This window comes from Budorcas taxicolor, chromosome 19 (assembly GCF_023091745.1).
Source record: "Budorcas taxicolor isolate Tak-1 chromosome 19, Takin1.1, whole genome shotgun sequence".
Lineage (NCBI taxonomy): Eukaryota > Metazoa > Chordata > Mammalia > Artiodactyla > Bovidae > Budorcas > Budorcas taxicolor.
Window position 1 is genome coordinate 48,798,138 of NC_068928.1, and position 21,741 is coordinate 48,819,878.

Genomic DNA, 21,741 nt, shown 5'->3' on the forward strand with positions numbered 1-21,741 from the left:
GGTCAGCCACACAAGTTACAGGCTCTCTCTCTCTCTCTCTCTCACACACACACACACACACACACACACACGAACGTACATGTACACAAAATTGATTGTTGTTCCAAAGCCATCAGAACTTCGGGTTTGACACTAACATTTTCATAAAGGGATATTTCAGATTAGGACTGGAGAAATAACACATGATTTATCTTAAACTCAAAAGGGCAAGGTACAGTTGGAAGCTGGAGGCAAAAATTTCTAAGTGAATGTAGTGAAGTAAACAGGAAAGTTTTAGAAAAGAACTTGGGTGTTCAGAAATCTAAGAGTAACACTCAAATGAGATAATGTCATGATTAAAAGCTGACCAGAGGAACTGGGTGTGATAAACATCCACACATTTAACATCAGGCATCCATATATTTACTCACCTATAGAGTTTGTGTGTGTCTCTGTGTTAGTCACTTAGTTGTGTCCGATTCTTTGCGACCCCACGAACTATAGCCTCCCAGGCTTCTCTGTCCCTGGAATTCTCCAGGCAAGAATACTGGAGCCAGGCTTCTCTGTCGCTGGAATTCTGCAGGCAAGAATACTGGAGTGGACTGCTTTGGCCCCAGGAATAAACAGCTAGCCTGCTTGTACCAAGTTGGCTTTCAGCCAGCAACTACGTGTGGGAAGTTTATGTGCTTTGAAGAATGAATTAAGAGGCAGGGCAGGAGTGGTAAGTAACTGAATTAGTGTTACGTAATTTGGGGAAAACTAGTCAATCCTACAGGAAATGAACCCTGAATATTTACTGGAAGGACTGATGCTAAAGCTGCGGTACTTTGGCCACCTGATGCAAAGAGCCAACTCATTGGAAAAGACCCTGATGCTGGTTAAGACTGAGGGCAAAAGGAGAAGGGGCGACAAAGGATGAGATGGTTAGATAGTATCATTGACTCAACGCATATGAATTTAAGCAAACAACGAGAGATAGTGAAGGACAGAGGAGCCTGGCGTGCTGCAGTCCATGGAGTCGTAAACAGTCGGACGTGACTTAGCGACTGAAGAACAGTCACAAATTTCGGGAAAATCCTCAGCGTAGTTGTGGTGCACTGTTAGAGGAAGCTGTAGCCTGATATGATGCAGAGATCAATGCACATGATGTAGATGTTCCTGAGCATACGCCCAGAGAAAACCATAACTCAGAAAGATACATGCACCTCTATGTTCACGGCAGCACAATTTACAATAGCCAAAACAACCTCAATGTCCACTGACAGATGAATGGATAAAGATTCCTTTACATGCAAAGGAATATCACTTGATCATTAAAAAGAATGAAATAATGCCACCTGCTGCAAACGGATAGACCTAGATGATCATACTAAGTGACTTAAGTCAGAAAGACAAATACCATAATCAATATCACTTATATGTGGAATCGAAAATGTAACACAAATGAACATATGTACAAACAGAACTTACAGATATAGAGAACAGAACTGTGGTTGCCAAGGGGAGTGGGGATGGGACAGAGGACTGGGAGTTGGGGATTAGCAGATGCAAACCATTATACTAATATATGGATGGATGAACAACAAGGTCCTACTATAGCACAGGGAACTATATTCAGTATCTTGTGACAAATCATAAGAATATGAAAAACTGGAAACTATGAAATAAGGAAAATAATTTTCTGAAAAAGAATATATATAATGGAATCGCTTTGCTGCACAGCAGACATTAACAACATGGTAAATCAACTATACTTCAACAAAATAAATATAGACGTTGACATTTGTTACAGGGTTGAATAGAAGAGGAGCGAGAGCTCTGGCTAAGCTCTGAGGAGGCTATGGAACAAGGAGGGTAAAGCATTTCTATGCTCACTCTTCCATCCCCGGAGGACCCTTTCGTGAACAACAGGAGCTACTTGAGCTGGAGAAACTCTCATCAGATCAGAGTGATTTCAGCTCAACTCAAACTGGCTTGCTCTGCTGTGGAGAGAATCTGGTGTTCCCCTGGGGTGGTGTTCCTACAGATTACCCTGGGGAGATTTTTCTTGGTTATCACTCAAGACTGTTGCCTCACATTTGATGAGTGGGAACCAAGGATCTGTTGGGTGGATCCCCCTAGGTTACAGACTCACCTTGGCGACTTTTTTAGCTGGATAGAACTGGCACCCAGGCATTTCCTACCAAGGGCTGAGCCCTGAAGATACCTATTAGATACTTCTTTGCACACAAGTCACCTAGAACTGGGTCTAAGAACCGGCCATTAGCTTGTTCTTTCTCCCTTGATAGCTTCTTTCCCCACCAACCCACAAATTCCCAATTTGTCAGCATTCCCTTGGAAAGAGCTGAGAAAGAGAGAGAGGAAGATACACTTGGAAAGAAGATTGGTTTGTACTTTATTTACAACAAAATGTAAGAAAAAGTAAGTTATTGTCAATAATAAATAACTGGGACAAAAACACAAAACGGCTGCAAAATGACAGAGGAGGATGGCTTCCTCACACAGTTGAGATGTGTGAAGATCAACTTCTGTTTGCTTTGCTGTCTATGGCACTGTGCATTCCAGAACTTGGTCCTTCAGCTGTGGCAGTGGTGTATCGACCATTTAACTAATCAAGATCCCAGTTCGCAATGTAAACACTAAGATTGACACTTGAAGCTACATGTAAGCGGCACAGGTACAACATCAGCTCAAACAGCCTCTCTTGGAGACACACCGAAACTGAGGGGAGACTTGCAGTTCAACAGACAGGCTTTTGATTTTAAGCAATAACACTGAGAGAGGCTTATCCTAAAGCATTTGTTAACAACAAAATGATAATTAGTAACAGCATCTGGAAAGGTCTCAACATATTCACATTCTCTTATTGCACTAACTCCTAAAAAGCTTAAACACTTACATTTCAAATGAAACAGACTGTTTTGAAGGTAGAACTCAGAAGAACCCAGTATGTGTTGCCTCCATATGCCATTGCTGTGCTCTTCTGTAACCTTTCGTTTTCATCAGGAAAGAATAGTTTTAAACAGTTTATTTATGATCAATTGCAGTTGCTGGGCAGATTTTTTTTCTTAATTTTAAGAATTATGGCTCAGATGGCATATTGTCACCCAGCCTACTGAACCAGATGATCAGAAAGAGACTAAAACTATTTAAACAATCCTTCTGTGTTGGAGTATCTGAATATGCATCATATATGGAGTAAAATTATACTCTGGCCCTTCTGAAAAGTACAACTGTTGTTGACCTATGCTAGCTGGTGACAAGCTGTCTTTGAGCCATGAAGAGGAGCTAAGGCGAGTAGGATTTAAATGTACACATAAATTCATAAGCCATGAAATTTTCATGGAAAAACAATTTCTCGAGAAGTGTCAGAATCTACTCTCTTAGGTCACTGTTTATTATAGTGTCTTGGAAGAAAACCATACAACAACATTTGGGAGTCCCGTTGTGTTTTTTAAGTGTCTACATAAGACATGCACAATTGCGCTAGTTAGAGATTTATTTTCACAACCAAAAACGTGGCTAATAAATGCCTTCAAATAAATTACAGTGATTTTCCCCACACCCAAATGCAAAACCAAAACAGAAGGGTTTATAAATTAATTCACAAATAAATTCATATGGTTTCAGTTATAACGTGGTAACTGAAGAATGTCACGGACTCCTCTGTTGTTATGCTTTTTTCTTTGCTTTGCCTTATTCTAGCTCAAAAGTAGGAAAATGAAAGGTCTTCAGAGCTGACTTCTGACAAAGTTTATGCAGTAAAAACACTGAGGCCTTCTTGTCCTGGAAAAGCACAGCTAAAGCAATGATCTGTTCGACAGGCAATGAAAAGCACAGGGACATTTTGTAATCTGAAGTCCATCCAAAGTAATGAAATTTATGTTCATTTTGATGGTCTCCACTAACATGAGAGACAAAGATGGGGTGAACATAAATGCTATTCTGTGGAATTATTTTAATTTGGCTACCAGAGACTTAAAACTATGGTGTTGGATTTACCATATTATATTTATATATATACAGGTATAATACAATTTTGGTGAACAAAGTTGAAGGTTTCCACATTGCAGACAGAGGCACTGAGTTAAGATTCTATTTTTTCCCCAAAACATGCTTAATTAATTCAAGTTTCTGTTTTTTTTTCTTCTAAGTTTCCATCATGCAGCCATTTAATTTCCATCCTTATAGGAATTAGTAATGTTCTATATACACATTCACTGCAGGCTTGTACCCCACAAAAAACAAATCCATGTATGAAGACTGTGAAATGACACTTGAAAATCAAGATAGGTAAAATATTGAAGCCATTTATGCCTTGTGATGACTGGATTAAATATTCAAAGCAGCTAAAAGAATATTTGCACCCCTCCCCCCTTTGAAAATGTACATGAACCACGTGTAGACAGAAAAACTGAACATACTCTAAGACCACACATATTTGTTGGCTAAGAATCACACTATCAGTGGTAGTTTTGCAAGTAATGTCTGTGGTATTGTACTGGCTATAAGAGAAAGAAAATTCACAGTAGGAAACCAGGAATTAGCTTTCTAGAGCATATAGAATTGTTGACCTTGATAGAGGAAGCTACTTTACAAAAATGTAAAATGAGCAATGGCCATCGACAGAAAAACTAGGTGTCAGATGTGTTAACAACGTGCTCAGAACAAATCCATTCCATGCGAATATCATGATCCCACCCTATCTGATTTCAGCTTGCAAATGTTAAGCAGATACATATACTATGCAAGTGTCTTCTGAAAGGAGAATTTTGCTTCCTAAAGCCAGACATTCTTGTTGAGTACTACTGTGTTGAAAGGGAGCCATTGAGAAGTCCAAGAGATCTGGATAAAAGATCGAGTTTTCCCACAAGCAAAAATCATGCTACCATACCATGCAAAGAGGGCGTCTTACTGCGGTACTATCATTCTTAGGGAAGAGATGCACTGTTGATTTAAGCTATTTGCAATGGGTTTCCTTTGAGTTCTGGGTTTATTTATATATTTATTAAGCTAAATGTCAACCTACAGGTTAAGAAATGATCTTGACAACCTGACATATGACTTAGAACACTTGGTGCTGGGCTCCTGGGGCCAGCACTTGCACCGTGGGAGAGTTTGTCAACTTGAAGGACACTACGCAGAGTGCTGGGCACTAGAGAGAGAAGCAGGCAGGGTCCACTGGCTGAGAGCCCATGTAAGAGGAAGAGGACACGCTCCTTGGCCTATGTGGTCTCCTTTGGAATCTGTGTTTGGGGAAAGTCCCTTTCCTGAGGTTGGAGGTTATGGTCAGGAAGGCTAGCTGGGGCCTTGGAGTTGCCCAATTATCTTGTTCTCTTCCTCCCTTGGAGGACAAATGCTAGATTCTGTTTACTCCTCCTTCTGTGTTTAAAGGCAGTGAGGTGCAAAGGTGGCAGATTTTTCTCTTTAGATCAAAAGAGAGCTCGATATCTGCCACTTTGGTGAATGATCTCATCTCCCGTCAACCTGGAGTCTAATCCTGCGTTACTAAGACCCTCAGAAAAGAAAGCTGGCCAGAGGGGCATCTTTTATAACTTCTTTTTACTCTATAAATAAGAGTTAGCCGTTCTGCTCACTTTCTCCTCCCACTTGATGGTGTTGACGCAACTTTTGCGATATTCCTGATATTTCGATTTCAAGTCAGGAACAAGAGAATGACAATCTTTTCTAAGGTCCAGTGATGGGCAATGTATCGCAGGGAGGTCCAGATATTATTAAGAGTATCCCTGTCCCTTTAAAGGGATGGAGACAGTCTGAGAGTGTTAAAGTCCAGGCAGCTTACTTTACCCTGAACTTCTCTGAGTGAGCAGAGTCAATGAATTCTACTCAATTAACTGCAAATTCTGAGAATCTTAACAAAATGACGTAAGGCTCGTTGATACCTGTAGGGAAAAAAAAAAAAAAGACATTTGCCTCACCTGGGTCTCTTGGTTCCTAAACCAAACCATTCAATATCAGTCTGTTACGGTCATATGTATTCATGTAATTCTTAAAGATTTCTGAGGCCACAAGGGCACAAAGGGGAAGTTATTAAAAGACAGAAAGAAGTGGCATTTTTATTAAATTCTGTGAAAGGTATCAATAAGTTATTGTTAATTGCACTTGGAGCCTCTACAAGTTGATAATTAAAATTTCCAAAAAATTTAAAGAGTTAATTAGGCCCCAAATCCTGAGTCAGACTAACCAAAATAGGAATCTTAGTAACTCCTGGTATTCAAGTATTGGTAAGGAGCAGTTCAAAATTTAACAATTAGGTGTGTTATGCCTGAGAAAATTTTTGAGAATTCCACGTTTGATGGGAGGAAACTAACTTCATTATTTTACTATACCTTGTAACACAGTGGTGTAAAGTTTTCATTTATTTACTCTTGAAGTCCACGCCAACCTCATCAAATGCCCCATAAACAAGGCTCCCTCCCTGGCGACCAGCTGCGGCCACCGAAGACCTCTTCTGCCCTTCGCGAGTCTCGCATTTTACATCTAATGTGACACTGCGTGGCAGACTCAGGGAGTCATATTCTGCGTGAAATTACTTAACCACATGCACACTCAAGAGATCAAAGGGACATGTCTGAGGGACAAAGCAGTCTTTTTCTATATCAGAAGATCCTTAAAAACAAACAAACAAGACCCCAAACCGAAAATATAAAACCCCATGAAATATTCATATGAAGTTACTCTGATTTGGGCCGACATGGCTTATCTGAAGAGTGGATGCCAGGTAAATTCAGGGTGGCTTTTTTCTCAGGGTCTGGAAGTGTGAGAGTTTCTGGGGCAGACTTTTTCCGGGGCCGATCTTTGGGAACCGACAGGAATTCTGGTGCATCAGTGGAGAGAGGAGTGGATGGAGCGCTCGAAGGGGCACTGCGGACTGAAGAAGGCAGCAGGGGGGTGCTGGAGATAGAAATGGCAGGGGGGAAAACGCCAATTTTCTTGTTGGTGGCTTCCTGAGTGGCTCGTTCAAACTCTCGGACTTCATCCATTGTCATGTCTTAAAGGCAAAAAATAGAAAGAAAAAAAAAGTGAGCAAGTATTCGGAAGAGACAGAGATGGATTCATCTCTCTGTTTAAAGGAGCTATTAGAATCTTATGATTAAGGGGTCTCTCCAGATTATTAGCCCAAATTAGCACTGAAATGCTAAACCCTGAATTTTTTCTTTTTACTGAGGCTGACCTCTGAAAAATTATTCTTTTATGACTATCCATCCAAGATTTTCCAAAGCACTTTCAATGAGTACTTTAAGTATTCTGAAGAAGAGTTTATCAGGCGAGCACAGAACCACACGAAGTTGTGTGTGTCTGTACATCCGTGTGCTGTGGATAAGGTGTGGTATATGGAGCTATTCTTAGACCTGGCCATCTTTTCTACAAAAGCAAGGTAATTAAAGCAATCAGTGGCCCCAAATGATACATATTAACAACTACTTTAGATCATGAAAAGACAAGTTTACCTTTACAGGGTAAATAGGCAGATTATCAGAATTTCTCAACATGTTATCCTCTTGTTCAATAAATATACTTTTTTCATTCTAGGAGCTACTTGTTTCCTAACTGTGTATCCATCCTGAGATCTTTTCAGATGAAAAAACAAGTAAGATGGGACACCAACAACAACCTTTGCTAATTATCTCCAAACCAAGGTAACAAAACAATTTCTCAAGGAAACATAAAAAGAGCAGAGAAGAAAAAGAGAGGATCACAAAATCAGTGTGAATTTCATTTAAAAGAAAAAAAGAACATTATTTGGCACCCAAGAAATAAATTCAGTGACGCCTTATTTAACGGGCATTGTCAGATGATACAGACTTGCCAAATGTCTGAAATGTTCTTATGTGAGAAAGTTAAAAAAAATTCTTTTAGGGGCAAAGCCTTCTCTAATGTAAATACATTAAATAATGTATTATGCACACTTACTACCAATTAGACATAATATATGGAAAGAATATCACTGTGCTCCAATACAGTGGTGACTCATTTCTTAGGACTGATTTGCTTTATAGAGTGTGGTATTTCTTCTCTCATTCTCAGGAACTCTATTATTACTCTCAGTCTGGCTATCCCTGGTATCCTTTGGCAATTTTGTTACTGGTAACTGGGAAAATAGGTAACTGGTCTAATTAAAGAAGCTCTGAGTGAAGGCCGACAAGCTCGTCCTGGTGTAGAAGGTGAAACCTGCTGGCCATGGGCTTCTGTACCTGTTTTATCTTCCCAGAGACCCCTGTTTTCACTTGTGTCCTTTCCCGTGGACTTAGGTGGTGAGCCTTTGTTGGATGACACTACATAAACCAGTATGAAACATATAGACACTTTGGGAATATTAACTATGGAGTGAATATTCATAACATAATATTTGTCATTAAGATATGATCTATAGTCGTATCATAACATACAAGCAAACCAGAAATATGTTAAAAAAAATCCTTAAGAGTATTTCTTGGGAACAATTATTAAAATCTTCTGGAAGGGAGACGTTTTTACAAAGGAAATAAAAAATTATGCCCATGTTGATAGAATATAAAATTCAGAATATAGCAAGAACTGTACCTGTAAAGTTACCACTTAGAACACTAAGGCTATTAGATAAGCTAAGAAATAAGATTAAGTTCTTTAAAGAGAGGTATTTCAAAATAAAATTGAGACTCAGAAAATTCAGTGAATTTCAGCAAAGTTTATCTTTGAAAAATCAGGTTTTCTTTACAAGTGGCTGAATGGTGCGCTACTCCACACATCCAGCAGGGGGCAGAAATCACCCAAAGTACAGAATTTTGACTCTACACTCCCGTTCAGTCTCTTAGTTCTCTTCCTTGAAACGTGTTGAAACCGCTCAGTTGAAAAGGAGACTGTTATTTCCTTATTGCTGGGGCCATGGATGTTCATTTTGCCCAGTTTCAATACAGTTTGTCTCTGCTCAGGAAGTAGATCCAAATTTATTGAGCACCCATGTAATTTTTGTGATCAACAGCAGTCTCTTGATTTCAACTTTTTCATTATGATAGAGAAGAAAAATACGGAAAAATCAATGACCCTTCCCAATTTGATGGAATTTCAAAGAATAAGGCACGTGTGGTATGCATTTAAAGATCACCACATCATGTAACTTCTGAGGAGATGGGCATTTCTGACACTGAAGTTACGGGAAGGGCTCTGAGTTGCAGCCAGAGAATGCACGGGCTTTCCCGTGCGGAGACCCATTCCAGGTGTCACCGTCTAAATGGCAAACTGACTTTCCAACAGTAATAATCAGAGTAAAATGGAAAGAAAACCAAACTAAGGGTCTTAAGCTGTAAGCTATAAGAACGTAGACTGAGGGAAGCGCTGTGTAGTGTCCTTCGCTATGTGGCATCTTCCCCCCTCCTCTGGTTTCCCTTGTCTTGTCATGCGTATATAGGGGAGCAGCTTTCAGACAGCGGCTGAGAGGGGACAGGTATCAACATTCCTAAAGAAAAGGTAACCGAGAGTGATGGAAATTTAAGGACGGTTTTCTGATGAGCACTTCTAACTTTAGAACGGGGAGAGAGAAAGTTCCTATAGGAACTGGCCAACGCCTCCAGAGGAATACTTCAGTTAAGTCTGATCTAAACAGCTTCCGCAAATCCAATCACTGCATGCAAGAAGGGTTAGGGCCATTTCAACCTCAAGGACTGCCACATGCACCCAGTAGCAGCACATAATGCCTCACAGGGCACATTCCCAAGACATGCTCTCAGTTCACTCGACTTTTCCAAGGTGCAACCAGAGGTCTTCACAAAGCATTCACAACAAGAGCCATCTCTCAACTTCCTAAAACTACACTGTCGATTTCTTACATAGCTAATATGCATTATTCTGGGGCTGACAGACATGCGGGCTCAAGCTGGCACCCAGAGACCACAGCTCTGGCCAAAGATACATGAAAATGACCTGGTGATTACATTTTCTTTGTTATCTGTAATTCTTCCTCATAAGCATGATGACTTACAGAACTATATTTAAGATGCTGGCACGTAGACAGCACACTGTCGGCTCTCAGTCACCAACGTGCCATTAAATAACCTTAGGCTCTCCGAGGCTTAAGTCCCAGCTAGACCTAGCTCACCCCACCTTCACTGCTCAGCCAGTGTGTATGCATGGACAGAAGCCCCATCTGGACAGGAACCTAAGTAAAAAGGAACCAAGGGTAAGACAGCCATAAAGAGCCATGGAAAGCATTTCAAAGCAAATGCAGAGAAACTGAAAATACCAGATGAGCCAATAGCCCTCCCTGAAACGAATGACTGAACGTTAACTATGTCTTTAAAAGTTACTAGTGCTGATGTTCTAGCTTTTGTGTGACATCCGTTTCTACCCCTCTGTTCTTCTGTGGTGCAGGCCACAAAATGTTTCCATTCTCTATGCTCTTGGTTTTATGACCAAGACAACGTAACCTCCGAGTCAAGCGGCTTTAAAGAATAGAAATGTCTGGAAGCAAGAGTTAACACTGTCCAGTTAAGACCCAGCTCAGGTTCTTCACCGACAGCCTCTGGGCTATGACATTTTTTTTGTGGAAGTTTGAGAACTGATGCGTTTGAAGTCATTTCAAAGATGGGTTTATGGGTACGTTTGGTAAAGAGTGGGCAACATGTTTTAAAAATTCTACATACACTTGTTTGGGCCTGGCTCTCTATGTCATCCACAGTGGAGGAATGCTGATTGCAAACTTTTATGTTGGTTTGTTCATGCATGTTTTTCTCGTATTCCCGAACATCATCCATTGTCATATCTGAAAGAAGGTCAAGACGTTGGCAACTTCCGTTATTAAAGGCGAACTTTCAATGGGGGAGACTTTAGGGGATGACGGCAGCTTAGCGGAAGCCAAAGAGAGGAGTGAAAAAGCAGGGAACTCACTAACTTTATGAAGAGTTAATCATAAAGTTAGCTAAACCAGCCAAAGGCAGAGTGAATACAAGGGAGTTAAGTCAAAACAGTCTTAGAGCTGAGAAGAATGGAGATTATTTAGGGGTGATTCTTGTACAGTGAGTTAGGCGGGTAGGAAGTATTAGCTCGTGGACAGGGCTATAGCTTGAGATCTCCTAAAAGCATGGTTAGAAGATCCCTGTAAGGGACACGGTCAGGTTTGTGTGGTGTAATACTTACCTTTCATATACCTTTCAAAGTAGATTTGGAGATTCTTTACAGCAATGCATTCAACAGAAAGGACACTTTCATTGCTATTGTAAGAGACATGGCATTGAGGGCAGAGAAATGATGCCCACTGCTCCTGGTGAGATTTGGGGACAATGCTCACACAGAGATGTATTTTTGCACAGAACACATGGTGTCAGAGAGTGCAGGGCTACCCTGAACGTCAAGTCCAGCCTAACAGCATGAAGAGGGCTGCTACTACTTCCACCCACACAGTTCTATAAATGAAATGGCACATGACATTACGATTTTTTGGCCTGATTCTACAGATTTTTCAGGATTTCAGAATAATAATTTCTTAAATCCTGTGGTTCTAAACCGGGGACGGTTCTGTGACACTTTCGGTTGTCACGACAGAGGTGGAGGTGCTACTGGCACGTGGCCGGGAGGTGCCAGGGCTGTGGTAGCACAGGCCTCCTCCCTCCCCAACAAAGAATTATCTGGCCCAGAATGTCCGTGGTGCCGAGGTTGAGAAAACTTGTCTAAATCCAAGGGATAAAAAACTTCAAATAAGAACCTGTTACCTTTGGTATGTGCAATGCATACAAATAATAATTAGTCTTACTTTACATGTTTCTGTCGCTTTATCCTGCACTCCCCACTCCACTCCTTGGATATTTTACAACAATTCATTAGCAGTTTCCCCAGATGGGGATTCCTCTGCCACTCTCCTGGCAGAATTTAACTTCATGCCTCTTTACAATGAATGGTACATGCTCAACAACTGGTTAATCAAGCTACCACCTTGATCACTAATTAGCTTGGTGGGGATTTAGAGCGAGTATTTACAGTTGGAATTTTTCCATTAGTATTTTCTGCATCATGTGGTCTGGTGTCTTTTTATATCAGTCCTTGTGTGTCACGTGAGAGTCTCTTCAATTCCAGAGGTCAGACTTGCAAGAAGTTTATGAATTAATTCAGTGTGGTCTGGGGCCAAGATGGAGGGCAGCTCTAAATCCAGACCTGGGTGATATTATTTAGCTGGTGACACCCCGACACCCTGAAACCGTTAATCAAAAATGGCATCCATAAGCAATGTAGGTATCAAGAATGCTAAGCAACAGTCTGGCCAAGCGAAGAGCATGCTTTTCTTTTAGAAAATCAAGGTAACTGCAAAGCAGTAAAGAGATGCTGCTTTGTGAATAGAACAAAGGCATCTTTGTTAACAATAATAACATCCTTTCAATACAACCACTTTAATTTCAATGGCCGGTTATCAAAAGTTCTTAAACACAAATATACCTGGAATGAATACTGAGGTCATTTAAAGTTAAAAGTTTAAAATTAAAGAAATTTCTTTATACATACGTTCATCACACATGTTATTTCCCCCCTAACTGGCATGCTAGTAATTTTAAAAACAAAAACAAAGGAGGCTTCATTTCTTTGTTCTAGTGAATCTCAACGGAAATCATTCTTTATCTTTAATTAGCTCAATGTTAACAGAGGGGCTTAAACTGTGTGACTAGGGGCTTTCAAAGAGTTTTATGGATGTGAAGAAAGATTTAATAATGAAGATACTCATTATTAGCTTGTTCATAATAGTGAAAAATTGAAAACAACTCGGGGGCCTGATAGTATTATGCAGCAATTAAAAATGATGCATAAGAATATTGAACACTATAAAGAAATGGCTTTGGTATATTGTTAAATAAAATATTGGAGGTAAAAGAAATCATTTTTGCCAGAAAAAAACAAAAGGATACACTTCTAAATGTTAACAGTGATTGTTTTGAGGAGTTGAAATTTTAATTTTCTCCTTTTGGTTATCTATATTTTCTAAATTTTCTACATCAAATCTGAATTATTTCTGTAAGAAAGAAAGAGAATGTTATTTCAAAATCAATTATTTGGGGTCATTAGAAGATGGATACCATCAATTTGCGCTTGTATAAGAAGATACACTTTTAAAATGAAGAGTTAAGAAACAGTTGCAGAAAACTTCATCTTAAAGAAAAAAAAAATCTCTCAATTAGACCACATAATAATGAACATTTCTAGGGAGTTCCCTGGTGATCTAGTGGTTAGGATTCAGTGTTTTCACTGCCGTGAACAGACAAAAAACAGAAAAAAGAATGAGCCTTCTAGTACAGGGAGTTCTGTAAAAGATAACGATCATTTGGTCCCAGCCAATGCTGAAGGAAAATATGTTTGTCTAAATCGTGAACTCTCCTCTTATACCATACACGCTTGTGGAAATGATGTCAGTATTCCTCAGTAATTTATGGAAAGCCTAATCAAGTGAAAATGTTCTTATTCAGATTATCTGATAGAACGCACTACATCTTGCTTCAGCAAAGTGTATTACCTTGAAATCTATAAATGAGTCAATTTTTCAGTAAATTCAATTACATATGCCCGATGATGGATTATACTTTTGGAGTTGATTCATCTTCATTACTAATTGATTTTCAATGATCAGAGCGACTTCTCACAGTTTAGGTTCAGATCTCTTTGTCCCCAGCGAAACAGTGCTTAGGTAAACTCAAAGGAATCCTAGGTCAATTATTTTGCAAATAACTGAATTTAGTTATCCCTTAATTTACAGATCTGAAAGGCCATAATGTACTTTTTTCAAGGAGAGTTTCTTAAATGAAGTCTTCTTAAACAAGTAACACTGGCCTAATGGCCTGATTTAAGAGACTACTGGAACTAGTACCAAAGTTCTTCTGGTAAGGAAGCTGTATCCCAGTGTCTTTGACACTCGGCCATTAGAGGGTGACTGATCATCTGGCGGCATAAACATTCTCCTCGTTGCAAGATTTCCTGCCTTTGTCCTCTGGGAGGATCGTTTCTGTCCTTCTTCTTCTCACCCTCTTTCAGGTGAGAGAGTAAGCAGACCCCAGTCTTCCATTCCGGCAAGTGAAAGTCGCACTAAACTGGCCTGGGTAGGACCCTCACCTCTACCACCAGCCCAGCTTTATTGAAGAAGCTCTGGACTCAGGATTTGTTAAGAAGCCCCTTCAATTTCTTAAGCCAGGAACTAAGCAAAATATACCTCTGTATGAATCTTGGTCTGCTTCAACTATTTTCTGCTTTGTTATAAAATGTGGATTTCAATTATTATTTACTTACTGAATCACACAGCTAATGTGTGAATTATGGTCCATAGAAATAATTCAAAGAGTACTGGATTATATAGAAAAAGAGTTTGATTTCTTTTAACTTCCCGTATCAATCCGATTCCTTCTGGAGGTAACCACTGACAGGTTTTTTTCCTATGAATCTGCATGTATTACACATGCACATTACACACACACACAGTCTCATTTATTTTCACATTTATGGAATCATACTATAGTATACTCTATGATACAAGTTGCTCTGGCTTACTTTTTCCACTAATGGAAAGTGAACATATCTCCCTACCAGTGCACATAGAACTACCTTATTCTTCTTAACACACAATATTTATCATAAGTGGTATCATAATTTACTTGATCATATTTCTATTGAAGGACATTTACATGGAGACTAGATTTTAGGTCTGTTAAGCAACACTACCCTGAATAGCTTTGTATTTATATTCAGGAACATGCATGTGTATTCCTTAAGAATGAGTATGTAGAGGTGGGATTACTGGGCCACAGATTATCTGTATTTCCCATCATCAGTTTTTATAGAAACTGTTGGTGTGTTCTCCCACCTAGCCAAAACTGGATTATTATCACTCGTTTTAAATTTTGCTATCAGATGGGCAAATGTCCTATCTTCTTGCTGTTTTCATTTCATTTCTTGTGATTAGCAGAGAAGTTATTGGTTATTTGCATTTCTTCTTCCATGGTTTACCTATTCCGGTTGTTACCCTTTTTTCTATTGAGTGTTGGATTTTTGATTTATAGGACCTCTTTATATATTGTGGATATTAGTCCTCCGTTGGCTACATATATTGCAAATAGCTTCTCTTAATCTTTCAGCTTTGTTTATGGTGGCAACTTTCTTTCAATCATTTTATTAAAGATTTCACTGGAAGTGGAGGCAAGACTGTATATTTGAAAGGCCTTTAGGGTAGAAGTCAGCTGAATGTACAGAGACACTACAAATGCCACCAAACAAAATGTCTGCAGTTAGGAATTTTCCTTCATTAAAGTTTTAATAAAGAGTCATATAGCTTAATTCCATGACCTATCCAACAGCATATTTTATTTCCTTCCACAAATATTTTCTCTCCATTTCCAGGCCTGTCAGCCTAAACAGAAGTAACTTTTTCTTTTGTTGTTGTTCTAAGTCAAAATGGAACTCTTAAAACAAGTGGCTGGGTCAGAGGAAGGTCCAGTAATCAAGAATTAGGTCTGACACCCCTTTGACTTCAACAAAATGATGGCCCATTCTTTGGGAAGTGCTTTTTTTTTTTTTAAAAAAAAGGCTATAAATTCAACGGGTGCTTATTACAAATAGTTTGCTTTTTTTTTTTTTTCTGTAGTGAAAGTAGCTAATCCTCAAGGCTTGGTGTATACCCTTTCCTTGTAATTCAGATCACAAGATCTAGAATTGTAATCTACAGTTATGATTTTTTCTACAGTTCTTAATTTGGGGAGGTGGAGAGCAGAGTCAAGATCCCTTTGAAAATGTGATGGAGTGCAATGGGTTCTTTCCAGAAAAATGAATGTAAGCAGACACACATAAAATGCTGCATAAGAGACATGGAACTTAAATTCATGATTCAGGAAACCTGCAGCCATTGGAAAATGCTGGCTTGGTGAAATCAACCAGCTAATGCTAGCCTTTGAGTCAGCTTCTTTCTCCAACTTCAGCTTGATTCTTTTGTTATTAGACTGCTCTTGGGACTCCAGAATGATCTCTAAGTCATTTTTGTGAGGGAGTTTCATCTATACTAGCCAGAACAACCCCCTATTTTTTGGAAGGGTCAGGATTCATGAAATTCCACTCAATCACAGCCTCCCTTGGGCAACCCACTGTGTTCTTCTCAAAATACTGTCAGATTTGTGAAGCAAAACCAAGCTTTGGTGAAGCTGGGCTGCCTATTTTTATTCACCTCTTCTTTTACCTCATCTTCTAAAATACGCAGTTGTTTTTTCTGACTAGTGTTCCAGTCATGCAGGGGACACTCAAGGCTCATGGATAAAGACCAACCAAGGCTTTGAAAACCAAACTCAACTACTCCAACAGTAGAAAGCGGTTGTACTTTAGGATAAACAAGAGCAGAATAAAATCTGTTTAGGGAAATAGTTATTGTGACAGTCAAATGCTAAAATTCAGGAAGGATACAAAATTAATCCTTGGGCAAGAAATGATTACTATCATTTATAGTGTCCTTTTTTAAAAAAACAAAACAAAATAAAACTCAGTTAAGCACTGGAGGTGGTGAGTCTAATTAGGGAGAAAGACATCATACAGGGCTGCCAGTGTATAAAGGTATACACTTTGGGCACTGTAGGAGCACAGCCCACGGTCAATGGAACTAAAATTCAGCCCTCAGCCGACAGCACCCGCTGAATCTGCTTGGAAGGGGTGCCTTTTTGTAGCGCTTACAAGGCACCAGAGTTTAGCAGTTGGCCCTGAAGACATCTACCATTTTCTAGTCTAATTAAATTTGGACTGAATTAATTAAACTGTGCTTTCAATCTAATCTGATTTAAAGTTGTTCTTAAAACTTTTGGGACTTCCCTGGCGGTCCAGTGGTTAAGACTGCGTTTCCAATGCAGGGGGCTCGGGCTCAATGCCTGATTGGAGAACTAAGACCCCACATGTCTTGCGCCGTGGCCAAAAAATGAAAACAAAAACCAAAAAACAAAAAAACCTTTAGGATTCACCTAGAGGGCTTGTTAAAACACAAGGGGGTGTGCTAGGCTACACCCCCAGAATATCGGATTCAGCAGGTTTGGGGTGGAGTCTGAGAATCTGAAACAAGTACCCCAGGGATGCTGAGGTTGCAGGCCCAGGACCTCACTGGGAGAATAAGTGCCATAAGCTATAGGAAAGGCTTTCTTTACTTTGAACCCTTCCCATGTTTACTAGTGAAAGCCTCACTGAGCCTGTACAGACCAGAGAAAAATAAACAACTTCAGGTACCCAAAACTGAAGGGCTGTTCTGGTGGGCGATCACACACCCATTTACCTGAAAGGCTTGCAGTACACACCATTACCTTGAATAAGGAAGGGCTTGTGGGCAGGGTTCTTAGCATTTAGTTAATTGAGTATCTGGATCTGTGTGATGAAGGAGCTACCACTTTCCTGGCAAGCGGCTCAGTTGGGGACAACTATGCCAGTAATTTACATGAAATTGATGGGGTAGGTCTCAGACCCTCTGCAGAGTGAAAAGGCTGCTTGTTTTGGCTGGGGCTAGGACTGTATACATAGCGGGTGGAGGCCTTCTCTGGGGAGTACACGGTGCCCTGATGATCTACATCCAGTAAACCACATGCTGTTTTTCTGCACTCAGATACAGAAAGGGCTTTTTGTCAGTAGGCTCCTTGAGTTAATTCCTGTCTCCACCTCTCCATCTTAAGTAGGTGTTCTCTTTTTAAAGGCCTTCCTTTGATGCGTTATTTTAGCTTTGGGTCCTTGTAATAGTCTGAGATTTTTTTTTTTTTTTGAACTAAAAGTCTTTAAGTCTCTTGGTTGCTGAGGGCTTGGTTGAGATGGAAAAAAAATGGGCCCTTGTCCCCTGCACTCCAGCCATTCCTCTACTAGACGCCCGCCCACTTTTTCTCATCCTTTACCCTGCTTCTACCCAGACTCTCTTTTCTGGTCAATAGGCTTGCAGTGTTTAGTCTTCTTAGTTAGGGTGCAGCTTCCCTTTTTCATGCTGCCTTTTCTGAAAAGTCCTCGAAGGCCTCGTGGTATTCCAGAGAAATCTATTACGTTGCCCTGTCTCCTGGTCTTCAAGACGGTCGAGTTTTGGCTCTTCAGGCTTCAGTTCACTGACCAAACTTCTCACCAGTTTAAGCCTATTATTCTTTGACTATCCTTTTGAAATTCCCTTAGGATGTCAGGAAGTGTGGATGTCAGCAAGTTGGGGGAGACCAGCAGTTGTTAACTTTTGGGGTGTCCCTCTAAGAATCTGTGAAAAGCTCCCCAGAAAAAATAACCAGAAAGATCTGTTTAATGATCTGGGGAAGTAATCACAGGAGACTCTCCTTCCTCCCATCTCACAACAGACAACCACAAAGAAGTGTTGGGGAGACTTGTGATAGTGTGGCCAGTCGGTGTAGTGCTGCCTGTGAACAGCATCCCGGGTCCTGGGGGTGTGTGATTATTGTTGTTCTTTGGTTGCTGAGTCGTGTCCAACTCTTTGTGACCCAATGGACTGTAGCCCGCCAGGCTCATCTGTCCATAGGATTTCCAAGGAAGAATACTGGAGGGGGTTGCCATTTCCTTCTCCAGGGGATCTTTCCAACCCAGGAATTGAACCCAAGTCTCCTGCATTGGCAGGCGGATTCTTTACCACTGAGTCACTAGGGAAGCCCAGGGGCATGTGATTAAGAGAAAGCAAATGGTGACTTTTTCGAAAGCATCTCTTCTAGAGGTCTGCATTTGGGCAAACCAAGGAAGAGGCAAAGATGTATTTGCTTTTCAGAAGATGTGGATCTGGGAAAACTGTGCAAAAAAAAGAAAAAGAAAAAAAAAAGCACACCCATAGCCTACAAAACCCTATTTTGAAAAATATGGTTCAGAAACAGCTAACAGTCACCGTCTTTGTCTGTTCAGTCCACTGTAACTTTTCACTTTATTTATTTTATTTTATTTTTTAACTTTTCACTTTAAATCTGATGCCTTCAGCTAAGAAGAGAGAGGGCACTGGTGAAACAGTGATACAGAGGCACCAAAATGCAATCGAGGTTATGCTGAGAACAAATTCAATGTGACTTAGGAAAAGGCCAAAGAGAAGAGCATTTTCATTAGGCAATCAGATCTGACCCAAGTCACCAACTGGGTGTGTTTGTTTCTTTTTATAGTCAAGGACTCAAGCCTCTGATGACTGATTCTGGGAATGTAGGGGATTCACGTGGACAAAATGATAGCACTGCAGATATGGGAAGTGTGGTTCATCCATCATGGGATGAAGCAAACCTTGTTTCTTTTTACTTACTGGAAATATAGAGAACTGGTTTAATTCTTCTCGAATCATTTTTTAAAAAGCTAGAACAACAGTCTCGGTTAGAATTAAGGGGTCACCAATTTCTTTGCCCTGGAATCCTTGCAGAGTCCTTATGTTTTTGGTGAGGGAGTGTTTCAAAGGACTCAAGTCAAAGGACTGCTTTCACCTGATATGATGCTTAACGACAAGATCAAGGCAGCATTGATCTTGAGGTCTGGGATAAATCAGAGGGGTTTGAAGCCAGTCCAACAAGGATTACAGAACCCTGCACTATCAAGCATGCAAACATCAAACATACCGAGGTCCTCCTTAGCCAATAATTAAGTGCTGTGGTTATTTTAGACCAAGCTTCTGTCATTACACTCTTCTTCACTATGTCCCACGGACAATGCTACTTTCAATACAGGAAGCAATAGCTCTGCCTTCGTTGTTGTCTTTCTAGGTAGCAGTTGAAGCCAGAAGGACTGAAAGTCCAAGCCAATGTGCTATGAAGTTGTTCTATAACTGATTTTGGGGGAGTTGACTTACCATACCACTCATCAACCCAAGCAAAAGCCTGTCTATGTCCAATCAGAAGAATATCTCGAACCACCTAAAAAAGCAAAAGAAGGAAGTTGACAGAATACCAGGTTTGATTGAAACGATCTGGGAAAGGAATGGTTTCCAATTCTAGGAAACCTGACAGTTACAAATTTCTCCAGCCCTCTGTCCATATGGGATGACAATTAGAGGGAGGCATACTTACTCTCAGCCCTTTCCCATGGTGTACATATACTCGCTGTAAATTAATCTCTTTATCTTATTTGAAAGTTAGGCTGGAAGCTGTTCAAAATAATGACAACGACTTGGCAGTCACACAACAGTGACTGGAATGAGTCTCCAGGGCTGATCACCCTTGGATTTTTCTCCTCATTTATCTTTACCGAAAACAGGTTCTACTTTCCATTTGTGGAAGGGTGCATCTCACAGGCGCCAGGAGGTCATAAATGTTGGAAATCAAGCACATTTGTTTGGATAGAAAATCACTTCCAAGACCAAAGCACTTAAAACTCTCTCTTCTCTAGTGAAGTATCCTATATATTGGTAATTGAAAAAAAAATAATTGAAGGTGTGGGATTCAAGATAAGTAGATATCTTTCTAAGCTTGGCTTTCATGTATTAGAAGTCACAGGAGGGAGCAGTTTAGTTAGCTATTATGTTAACTATTATTGAAAGTCATGAAATAAGAGACCTGAATCAGAGTAGAACATAATGGGAATGATGAACTTGATTGGAAATGAAAGGAATGAAATTATTTCTTATGGTGACACATAATGGCAATAGAAGATTAAGAAAAGTAATTGCCAAGAGTCTGTGTGTTATACCATTTATGTGCTTTTATTTCATGGCATTCTTTTTTGGCCTTCTATCGCTATAAATACAGCATACCTTTTTACCTTTCTTAGATACTCAGTACTCTCCTTCCAACATTTCTTTCCTCCTGATAAACAAATCTAGCAATTGTCAAAAACCTCTTGTAGAAGGTTCGAGCATGTTTCAAGAAACGAAGGATTTTAATTCAGTGAATTTGCAGAAACAAGGGAAGCCTTCATAATGAAGTGTTTATTATTCCAGGCCTATGGATATCTAGTGAGGCTTTTATGATTTGGAAGGAGGAAACATATAATGAAACTAAGAAACAACATGAAGCCATGCACACTTGAGTGCTGAGTGTGTCAAATTCATGGAATTAAAAGAACAGCATTGAGGCGTCAGTAAATACGCCCTATTGCATTAAGCACAACACAGCTGTCTGCTGGAAACAAGAATCCAATAATGTGCTAATGGCTCGCTTTCGAACATTTTTTTCCCGTTAACTGTGAATAGATTCTTCAAAAACAAAAGGTGTTTAGAGAAAGGCATCCCTGGCACTTGAAACCCACGCAAAGAAGAGCCTCAGATTCTCATTAGTGGCTCATATGCCACAGCAGGTGTGTTTTGGGGGTGTTGATGACACTTCGTTATATTTGGAAATGGGCAATGGGAATGCCTATTGCTAGAGTGTAATTCTTACAGGTATTTTAAAGAAACGGAGTCTCAAAACTAGAAAAGAAACACAGTGACCACTGTGGCAATCTAAATACGTTTTGTGAGAAGATGAGATAATGAAACATACTATGGTAGGGGCCCCAGTAAGAGGAGATCATTTGTTTCTTTTTTAAAAAAAAGGTGGGATGTTGTAGGAAGTCAAGAATATACTGCCAGAGACAGACACAGAGCTAAGGCTGGAAAATATTTACTCTGGGAGCCTGGACTTTCTTCCTTCTTAATAACTGGGACACAGCAGGAAAACAGCAGGTCCCAGAACTTGATTTCTATGCGTGCCACTTGGCTCTCACCCCTGGCTGGGCAAAAACGGATTCTAGAGCTCAGCAGATTAGTACATTTCTCTGTCTCAAATTTGCTCCAGGCCCTGCTATTATCAGGAAAGCAAGTTCAATCTATTTCTTGGACCCAAATTCAAGATTTACACATTTTAC

General features: G+C 40.0%; 1 protein-coding gene across 1 annotated transcript in view; it reads right to left on the reverse strand.

Annotated features, from left to right (window-relative positions):
- Nucleotides 1–6,666: 6,666 nt before the first annotated feature.
- Nucleotides 6,667–21,741, reverse strand: part of PITPNC1 (phosphatidylinositol transfer protein cytoplasmic 1) — a 189,996-nt gene continuing 174,921 nt past the window's right edge. Inside the window, exons 8-9 of the mRNA XM_052658232.1 lie at nt 19,751–19,814; nt 6,667–6,991 (exon numbers count right to left, since the gene is read on the reverse strand). Coding sequence (XP_052514192.1) covers nt 6,675–6,991; nt 19,751–19,814 — 381 coding nt within the window. The 3' untranslated portion in view covers nt 6,667–6,674. The remainder of the gene's footprint in view (nt 6,992–19,750; nt 19,815–21,741) is intronic.